The 11,059-nt window shown below is 43.1% G+C and overlaps 1 protein-coding gene across 1 annotated transcript; it reads right to left on the reverse strand.

Annotated features, from left to right (window-relative positions):
* Positions 1-5,745: 5,745 nt before the first annotated feature.
* kcna1b (potassium voltage-gated channel, shaker-related subfamily, member 1b) lies at positions 5,746-7,236 on the reverse strand. Its single transcript, XM_076297311.1, has one exon. It carries the CDS (start codon positions 7,234-7,236, stop codon positions 5,746-5,748), a length of 1,491 nt encoding a protein of 496 aa, XP_076153426.1.
* Positions 7,237-11,059: the final 3,823 nt, after the last annotated feature.

Genomic DNA, 11,059 nt, shown 5'->3' on the forward strand with positions numbered 1-11,059 from the left:
CACAAATCTTTGGTGTGAATAGGCCTTTAGGCTACCAAAATTAGCTATTATAACTATTATCTATTATAGTGCTTATGGTGTAGTGGGTGTAATAACAGTATATGTTTGTGACTATTTTGTTTGTCAAAATCATCTTAGTCTCAATAGCTCTTAAAAACATGCTCAGAGTGATACAGAGAAGCCAGCATCAGTCAGACTTTTCGCCAGAACTTCAAATTTATTGAGATGGATGCTATATACGCTGAATTGATGAGACAGACAGAATGAACAGCCTTGCATAGATCACACTATGCCTTTACCAGCGTGTGACAAAAAACGTTGCATACTGCAGCAAAACCCTGAATGCATGTCGACAATAAATAACATACAACATGGAAAACATAAGTACGTACGTACAGCAGAAGGTAGTAGCAACATCCAAACAACCAATGCTGACAGACAGACTGGTTTCTAATGAGTGAGATACAGTCTCTCTTGTGATCCCTAGTAGCTCATATATGGAACTCATATACCTGTTATGGGGAGAAAAAAATACTGAGCACAATTGTGTGCAATGGCTTGCTTGTCAGAAAGTTTGTTTGTTTGTTTGTTGGTTGGTGTGTGTGTGTGTGTGTGTGTGTGTGTGTGTGTGTGTGTGTGTGTGTGTGTGTGTGTGTGTTTATATGTCAGTTTGTGTGTTTATATATTTGCTTATAGTTTTGAGTAAAACAGAATGATATTTATTCACTGCTCAATCAAAAAAAAAACTTATTTGTATAATAAATCATCTTATAATTTGTGAACCATGTAGACTGTGATCAAGGCAAGTACCTGAATAATTAATAATAATAATAATAATAATAATAATAATAATAATAATAATAATAATAATTGGGGCAGTGGTAATGACTGAAGCAAGCAGATGATTAATGACACAGCCACGGTATAGTTATTTCTTCTTGAATGGCTTTAGATCATGCAGTTCTCCACTGACATGCAGTCTCAAAAGAAGCTGAATGAGGCCTTTAAGTGAACCACAATATGAACGAATGCTGTTCTACTGGATGATCATGAGTGCCTTATAATAAACTATCTGTCCCATTCAGTAAAAAACACATTTTTTTTCTTAAATAGTAAAAGCACATGTGTGTGCTTCGCTTAATCATGTACATATTATTAAGAATGTATTTTTTGTTTTGTTTTGTTTTGTTTTTTTTTCTTTACAATTGTTCTCATGGCTCTGTTTTGAAATTCACTCACAAAAAAAATGGAAATCGCATACATAGGTTAAAAATGTCGCATGAGTCTTGAGACATTATACATTTGTTTTGTTCAGTAAGTCACTGTGATTCATGGACACAGACGGTCAGACGAAAAACTGAGGCTTTCAACATCTCAATCCACGGGAAAACACCAGCATGATTTCATTCTCTGTAAGCACGCTCAAACTCTTGGCAAAATTCTGTCTACTTTTCAACATTTCTATCAGCTTTCATCAAGTGACTATAAATATATAAGCCTCTCAGGCCAGAAGTAAGCCAAAGCAATCAATCACTGATAACTCATAGCTCATTAGCGACCTTCACAGTCTCTCTGGCATGTCATACTTTCCTGGCACAATAAACCCTCATCATTTGCAAAAGTAAGTTGTCTAAAGATTCATGTTACAGCATGTTCTTTTTTTTTTTCAAAAACTGTGCTTTTCAATAGGACAGAGTCTGTCTTAGTGGCTTCAAGTCTAATTGCGCTTCTCCCATTCCTCGTAACCCATACATAATTCCAAATAATAAAGATACGAAACAGATATTGGTACATTTGGTCCCTTGAGATGTGTAAGGTTACAAAACTTTAGATATGTCTTCAACTTTGGCCTACTGTGCTCAGGGGAAAGAAATGCAGAATGACTAACTAATATCCCTGCCACCCTGATATTGACAACTGCATTTAAAAAAACAATGATAACAATTATATAATCATATAAAAGACATATGCCCTTTCTTTTCTCTTGCCCCAATAGAAAATCTGCCTATATTCTAAATACTGCAGTTGAACCCAGTGCTGATTTGAATGCATAGCACTGGACTGTGCAAGTTTGACCATGCCACAGACAGCAGATTACAGGTCATTACAATGCCCAATAGTAAGTTTAAAGGGTTGCTTCCCACTCATCGGATACCTATGGTCTTATGAGTGTTGGAGTACATGGCCAACATGCTTGAGCTGGCAGTGTAAAAAAATTAGTGTAAAAATAAGGAATACACTTCGTCGACACAATAGACAATGAACGGATCCAGGCCTTTACTACAACAGTTAGAGGACGGGTGTAATCTACAGACAGACCAAAGTCAGCCAACCATTACTTTCAATACTGAAAAAATGAAATGTTAATGGTATGTCAATCTAATGGGACTAATTTGGAGGAATTTTGGCTTCGTTTTGGCTCTTTCATTTCAAACATCCTAATAAAAAAAAGTGCTATGGACGTAAATCATATGAAAGCAACTTTGGACGTAGAAAATCAGTTTTCCTGCCTTTAGATTTACTACTTTAGATCTGTCATTGTTTGAATTCATATTGGGGTTTTCTCCAAGGAAGAATTGGGTGTCATCACGCAGTAGTGCATTACAAAATGCAGTTCTTCTTGTTAAGATATAGGTGAACTGCATGTAGAAATACATGCATTCTTTTTGTGCCATATTAATTTGCAAGCTTAAGTGCAGTTTGTTGGTTAGGTGGAAAAAGTGATATAACAGATGTGAGAGGTATCCCGTATAAACTGTGCATTAATGTGCCTTTTATTGCACTTGCAAGGTAGTCTGGCCTTGAACCACATTATATTCTTCCTTTGCAAAGTCTTAACTAAGTGACTGTTACTGTGCGGGGGAATATCCCTCATCTAGTACTTAAATACCACCTCACATGCCCAGTGACCCTCACATTATCTCTGTCCCTCTTGCTGAGGCAGTTGCCAAACGGTTTGCACTCTCAACCAGGTAAATAAGAAATGTGTCCTCCACTAAAAGCATGCCATAGTGAAAGGAACACGCACACACGCTCAGCCTAATGTTTCAGCGTTGTCACCCAAGCAGCCCAATTCTCCTTCTGTTACCATCCAAAACCATTGAACATGCCAGGCCACACCTTTACAGGAAGTGACCTCACTGGCCTGACCGACACGAACGTCCCCAGGTGGAATGTAGACACTGGCAGTTTACTTTGCTAGAATTGCAGCCGGCTTGTTAAGTAACCATCTCCCGATGGCGTTCATGCCGGGAGAGCTTTTCAGTCTTTCTTCCAATCCCCCAAAAAAGGTTAGTATCGGATCAGTTGACTTACGAAAGCAAAGGTGGCAGTATAATGTCATTGGAAGTATATTTAGCTGAACAGTTAGTACTTTGAATGATGCGCACTGACTAAATGATCAATACACTGAGGTAGACAAACTTAAAATAAAAGGCTTGTTATGGCAGAACGAAAACTAAACAAATGACAAAATGTTAATGTACTCATGATGATAATTAGGTTGTTTTTCCTAGTTATTATTTTTTTCCTCTGTATTTTAGGCCTATGTACAAGGTGTAGGAGGGCTTAAGTCCCAAGATCTAAAACACCATGGTCCGCAGAGAGGGGGTTTGGGGTTGCGATCACACTATCCGTTCTCATATGTATTTTTGTGTGTGCTTGCATGTACATATGCGTGAGCTTGTGTGTGTGTGTAAGTGTGTGTATGTGTTTGCTTGCATGGATGCTTGGATGTGTGTGTATACATATTTTTCCCTCAAGTTTTGTCCAGCCTTTTAGTTGGCCACGGCCTTGCGCCTTGCCCTGCTCTTCCCACACTGTTTCTAAATATGACCACATGCCCTCCTCCCCTGGAGCCTGCTTGTAGAATCGATGATCTATTTCTAACCCCCCCCCCCCCCCCCAAACCCCTCAGTCAGGAGATTACAGATGTGTTCAGAGTGCCTCCTACAGCAGGTGAAGAGATTCTGTACTTATCTGTATCTACTTGATGCTATTGTACAGGGAGGCACTTGACAGTCTTTATGTGTTATAGAGGATTAAAGGCACTACGTAAGTCATTTTATAATCAGTTGCCATTTTGCTGTTGTTGTTGTTGTTGTTGTCTTTGTCATCATAAAGCATGCATGGACACGAGTACCAAGATGGTCTGGCTGATTACAAACCAACGTGTGTTGTTTTTTTTTTCTTTTTTTCAAAATGAAAGGAGAATAAAGAACTCGAATCCGGTTCATGTTATAAGTCCATAATTTACACTATGGCTCAGCTGTGACACTAGGAGCTGCGTCCATGTTCTGCAACTGTCTGTTCGCCGTACTACTGTCTATACCGTGCAGAGCTGTGGGCAGTTTGAGTATAAAAAAAGGTTTAGCTTTTTGTATTGTTTTGTTTTGTTTTGTTGTTGGACAAATTAAGTTGTTTTCCTCAGTGTCATCCCCCACACCACCCAGGCAAGTATAGACCCTTTCAAGAGAGTTCCATTATCAGCATCATAGTTGGCCCCACAAGACTTCCGTTTTAACATTCCATATGTTATCTTAATGCAGAGGAAGTAGATTGGGGCCCAAATAGAACGTTCAAGCATTGTTTTTGTTTACCTTGTTGAAAGGGTCCATACCAGGCATCATCAACTTCCTTAATGACTGGGTGATTCCTGCCACGGGCCCTTTCAGTCCCAATATGTTTGATACTGGCATCATGCATTATACAATGTATATACCTAGATACATAGTACCTCTGTCAATTATGCCATAATGCTTAGTATTTCACATGCTATGATTTTGTGAAGGAAAAAAAAAACAGAACTATTCCCTTAAGAATGAACATTCAGCACTTAAATGCTTTTAAATTATTCACAACTTAAATAGCCAGTGCACTTTTGGTGAAAAGCAAAATGAGAGAGAACTCAAATATTGAGGGCTTGAAGTCTCAAAATGATAATAAAAAGGGCAAAAATTAAGTAGTCCTATTAAGAAAGGGGTGGGGCAGATTCATGAGGTAAAGTCTAGCGCATGCCGTAATTTAAAACAAAGAGTATTTCAACATGCTAAAAATCAAGCTATCTTTTGACGTTCTACCCTCTCATGGCATTGTACCCTACGGGACAAGATTTAAGTTAGCATCTGCGGGAAAGAAGTAGCAGCATTGCAGATGTCTTCCAGACAAGAACCGCCTCGCCAATCCGGTGTGAAATATCAGCGGGAGGACCTCCTCCCCGCCTCCACCACCCTCAACCTCTGGATAAGGTGCGTTGCTGATCCGTTGAGCTCAAGTATTCATCCATCGAAAGCAAACCACACTGGTCGATGCATCTGCAGGTGCAGCAGGTGCAAGACTTCTAAAGGGGTGCATCGTGCAACACAGAGAAGTTGACCTGTAATCCACGCTCGGCCGTTTCCAACCTTTCACTGTTTTGCCCCGCTTGTCAAAATGTGTGACAATCATTAGGGGGTGCCCGATGTACTCGATTTTGTCTGAGTGGTCAAACAAAAGATATCAAACGATGTCTTTGATTGTGTTTTGAACTATCCCACTCTCGAATCAGGCAGATGATATTGTCGATTCCTTCAACCTCAGCGCGTATAAATACTCTCTTGGTTCGTGGTTCATGTTTTTTTTTCCACATAAATGCAATGCAAGAACGCATTGACGTCAATAAAGCATTCAAGTTGTATTAAAACACTATGTACAGTTGAGGGTAGGGATCCCCAGGTGTGCGTTTAAGGTTGGGTTCTATGCGCAGTCCTACACATCCGTTAGGAGCTTTCCTCGGTTCACACAGTTCTGATTGGCAACCGTGCAGTTACCAGTTCTGAGGTTTGCATCTCGGAAATTGTCGATGCTGTTGTTTATGTCCTCGTCTATTTCCATGTATTCCGACTTACTGACGATGGACGAGCTGCGTCGACTCGAATTCGAGTCGGACGGGATGTTGGGGTTGCTCACGTTTAGGAGCTGAGCTTGCTCTTCTCCCTCAGTCTCTCGGTGGTAGAAATAGTTGAAGTTGGACACGATGACTGGCACCGGCAGAGCGATGGTCAGCACGCCGGCAATAGCGCACAGAGAGCCCACAATCTTTCCACCAATGGTCACGGGGTACATGTCCCCATAGCCCACAGTGGTCATTGACACCACCGCCCACCAGAATGCGTCTGGGATGCTGGTGAAATAGGACTCCTTCTCCTCGGCCTCTGCAAAGTATACCGCGCTGGAGAACAAAATGACGCCGATGAACAGAAAGAATATAAGCAGTCCCAGCTCTCGCATACTGGCTTTCAAGGTTTGTCCCAATATCTGAAGCCCCTTGGAGTGTCTCGACAGCTTGAAGATCCTGAACACCCTCACTAGGCGGATAACTCGGAGGATGGCTAGAGATGTGGCCTCTCCGCCGGCTTTGGCCTCCTGTGCTTTTATATCGCCTGGGTCATCTGCCAGCTCCGTGCCCAGTGTGATAAAATATGGTATGATGGACACTAAATCTATGGTATTCATCATATTTTTAAAGTATGCTGCTTTGCTGGGACAGGCAAAAAAGCGCACAATCAGTTCAAACGAGAACCAGATGATACACAGGGTCTCCACAATGAAGAAGGGGTCGGTGAGAATATTTGGTTTGTAGAAGAAGGTGGTGTTCCCTATTGTTTGGAATCTACCCTTTGGGTCCTCCTTCAGTTCAGGTAATGTCTCCAAGCAAAAGATGACAATGGAGATTAGAATGACCATTACCGACACAATAGCAATTCCCCGTGCCGGCCCAGAACTTTCAGGGTGTTCAAAAAGCAGCCAGATTTGGCGCTGAAACTCATTCTCTGGAAGTGGGCGCTCCTCCTCTCGTATAAACCCCTCATCCTCTCTGAATTTCTCCATGGCCTCAACCCCAAGTTCATAAAACTTTATCTCCTCCGAAAACATATCCAGGGGTACGTTGACGGGTCTCCTTAGTCTGCCCCCAGACTGATAGTAATAGAGAATAGCGTCAAAACTTGGCCGATTTCTGTCAAAGAAATATTCGTTTCGTAACGGATCAAAATACCGCATTCTTTTCTTCGGGTTGCCCAGAAGCGTTTCCGGAAACTGTGCGAGGGTCTTGAGCTGGGTCTCGAAGCGCAGTCCTGATATGTTTATCACGACTCTCTCGCAGCATTCGTGGTCCTCGTGGTCCGGGGGGTACGTGTCCTGCGGGTGCCCCGGGAGAGTGGCCGCCTCGTCCATGTTATCTCCAGCCACCACGGTCATTGTGGACACGGGGCTGACGACGCTTCAGGAGATGCTGAGGTCGGCCGAGCAGGCATTCAGTTCCCCGTGCCGTCTCCCTCCGGATCCCACACTTTGTGCGTGTGACACCAGCGGAGGAGCGAGCCTGCTACGCCTCAGTTGGGCTCCAGCACGGTCTTCTGCTCCGAGTCGACCATTGCTTCACTCTTCCCACACACACACTGCTGCAAATGCTTCGTCTGGTCTGTCACCTAGAGAGAGAGAGAGAGAGAGAACAGGATAGAGAAGAGGGGGGTAGAGAGAGAGAGAGAAATCTTTGCAAGTTCAGCAGTTTTATATTTTGTAATTTTGAACGCGTTCTATTTGCAGTAATACATCAGCGCGAATTGATCATTGAACATATCACATATGTGCGTTTAAAGCAAATGAAGAAATCATGTCCTCAATTTTCAAGTTTCAGTACACTGCCCACCCCATTTGCGCACACTGCTCATAGCGCATTCCAGCGCAGTCGTTAAGACAAAATGGTTATATTGTATGGCTGTATCAAATCTGGACACTGATCCCACACTATGAAGTAATAACACGATATTACTTACCTTGTATTTAATTGGAGAAGACCTCTGTGTGCTTGCGATTTGCCCCTCTTCGGTACACGCTCTGGCCACCGTAAGAACTTCTCCCTTCTCCGTTTTAATATGGATATCACTTTACAGCGCGCTGCGCACTATGAGCTCTCCTGAAATATTCATAGGCTATATTGTCTTTGTGGAAATCCAGCGGCAATTCTCGCATCGATAGTCTTCCAGAGGAGTCCGGAGTAGCCGTGCAGTACCAGTAAAAGCCTCTTTTTTCTACCTCGAAAGACTTAAGTCTTGAGACGGACCGTTTAAAACCATGCCCCAACAACTGCGGCAACGCAAGCGGTAGCGCGCGACACACCGGATCCAACACCAAGATATCCGTTTGCTTCTTTGACCGTCGCCTCTCCCAGCGTCATGTGCTGTTGGCCACGAGAAAATATGATGGTGCGACTGAGTGGACGGAATACATTAGGGGGCAATAAAAGCACAGTGTGTATCTCGCGGCACTGCCGCATCAGCAGAAAGCAGCGAGCGATTCCCGTTTGGCTGTGTCAACAGCGGTCATGGAGATTTCCGATGCGGTATCCTCTCAAACACGCGCTGTTCACACGGTTCGACTGATGAACAGTTGGTGTCAATTAAAACGTGGCAGCAGGAATCGATTGCAAGACAGTGGGACAGAAAATAGCAGTCCTAACCATGTTGTGTTTCAAATTTCCACTCACACGCACACACACACTCACACAGACACACACACACACACATGCAGAGAGGGAGACACAGATGTGGGGGGCGAGAGAGAGAGAGAGAGTGGAAGAGAGAGGCGGGGAAGGGGGTTTCGACGCAATGCAGACAGGCTGCACTAACACAGGTTGCCACAAGTGCCTTCCACGCCACAAAAACAACGTACAAAATGTGCGAGGCAAGCCGTCACTGGTGTGTGTGCGTGCGCGTGTGGGTTGTGTTGTGTGTGTGCACTCCTATTTTGCGGACACAGGTGGTGCGCAAACCTGTCCTGTCCTGGTGGCATGAACATATCAAACGACGGTAGTGTGACTGCTGCGGCGATGAAACTAACACCAACACTCTAGCTGTGCAAACACCAGCATCATTTAATTTAGGCACGTACGGTAGAGAAACATCAGCTCTCTCGCTGTGTGTGGGTCTGCTCCGCCTAATGCTGCATTTGCACTCAGGAGAGGGGGAATTGCTGCGATAAATAGGATTCCAACAAAATCACGCAACATGTGCACATTGAATTCTCTCGGCCTGTTACTGCCTTTGTGACTGTTTTCTGTCAGAAACACTGTAATGCTCTACGTCAGCCCCCCCCCCCCCAAAAAAAAAAAAAAAGAGTTTAGATTTTTAGATTTAATTAGCATGGAATGTAATGTGGAGTTATGCAAAGAGTAAAGCTTGCAACCTTTCAAGTCAGAATATGGCTGGACTGTGACATTTTCATTTCTTTGTTATGCCTGAGGGAGTAGGGGAAGGACGAATCAGGATAAACTCGTCTAGAGTAATATCCTAATAAACGGAGATTTTACGCTGCTGAGCTTTGACTCGTTCTCAGTTTCGAAACTGGAAAGCAGAGCTTATAATTATCGCACCTATTAAGATAAATCATTGCGTTGAGGGTGTAGCTCGAGATAATATATCATCTTGGACATATTTTACATTTTTAAACATTATCATTTAAACCAGGGGAATATATTTTAATATCACGGAGATATCAGGGGAAACTTCCCATTAGTTCAGAGCTACAGTAATCGCTCTGCTCTGACACATCTCTAGAAAGTCTGAAAAGTTCGGTTTTTAAGAAAGACAGCCCACAACTGAGCCACATCTTAGAGTTTATTCACTCAGTGACAAAGTCGCCTATGACATTCACAAAAAAGGAAACGGATTTTGTCCTCGTGATGAATTTCATTAGATTAGTGCCTCTTGCCTCGGAATTTCCTAACATTTGCATAGCATAGGCCTAGACCTATAATCCAGACCTTGACAACCTTTCAGATGGGTTTAGATAATGCTGTGTTCATGAGGGGAAACATTTAACTGATGTCTCTTTTCAATGTCATTGTTTTATTTTTACCCCTCCATTCAGCACTGTCACGCATGGGAGGAAATGTAGCTCAAGAAATGCCGTGCGGGACAAAGGCGGATTTCAGCACTAAGGACAGCGACACGTCCTTATTCCTTTGCTTGACCTCGGGCAACAGAACATTGCTGGCTCACCGGCCCGCTTGAGACAGTATTGCGCGGATAGTTTTGTCCAGTGATTCTGTAAAAAACAAAAACAAAACAAAAACAGAATATTTCAACTTTCATGCCTTAGCCTTTTTTCTTTTTTTTTTCTTTTTTTTTTTTTGATGTAGCGAAAAAATGTTGGCCTTAGAGCCACTAAACCTACTATAGTGACGTACTGGAGCCATGCATTCCTGATCCCAAATAAATACATTAAAATTACATTTTTAGCTTCCTCATCCAGCACAGAGCTTTGCTCTGGAGCTGTCGCTACAAGCGGCTCAGTTAATCTGACACTGATGATTTCAGCGAGGCATTGGAATGCAGTAGTTTGGAGTTTGGCTTTCCAGGGAAGAGGCGGATTTGCTGTTCTATTTATATACAATTAATGTGCTCCCTTCCATGATTTTTTTGTTCCTCTACTGTACTGCCAATTTTTTTCTTTTTGAGTAACACAAAAAGTGTGCATGTGTGCAATCAAAGGGATGGAAATTACACATGTGATGCCTTTCTCAGATTAAAGTGGCTAAGAAATCACATATATGGACCGAAGAGGATGAAATAGAAAAGCTAACCAAGAACTATAAGAGCTGTGATGCAGAGCATGGCACAGTGCAACATTATGCAGAGCTGGCCATGGTAACACCCTGACCTTACACTGCCCTCCCTCCGCCTGCTTCCCTGTGCTGGCACAGACCGGACCAACCCACCCAGGCGAGAAAGAGAAAGAGAGTTAGAGAGAGAGAGAGAGAGAGAGAGGGAGAGAGATAGAGAGAGAAGGAGAGATAGATAGATAGATAGATAGATAGAGAGAAAGAGAGAGAAAGAAATAGAGAGAAAGAAATAGAGAGGTGGCAGAGGGGCTGGAAGTGCTCGACTGGTCCCCGGAAGCTGGAGCTGAGCCCTGGGCCGAGCATGTGATCGAGCAGTGTGTGTGTGTGTGTGTGTGTGTGTGTGTGTGCGCCTGTGTGTGTGTGTGTATATATGTGTGTGGTGGTGGTGGTAGTGGGGGG

Source organism: Alosa pseudoharengus, unplaced genomic scaffold (assembly GCF_046254945.1).
Source record: "Alosa pseudoharengus isolate Yale_2024_CS ecotype anadromous, Long Island Sound unplaced genomic scaffold, YU_APseudo_1.1 YU_APseudo_1.1_scf_20, whole genome shotgun sequence".
NCBI lineage: Eukaryota > Metazoa > Chordata > Actinopteri > Clupeiformes > Clupeidae > Alosa > Alosa pseudoharengus.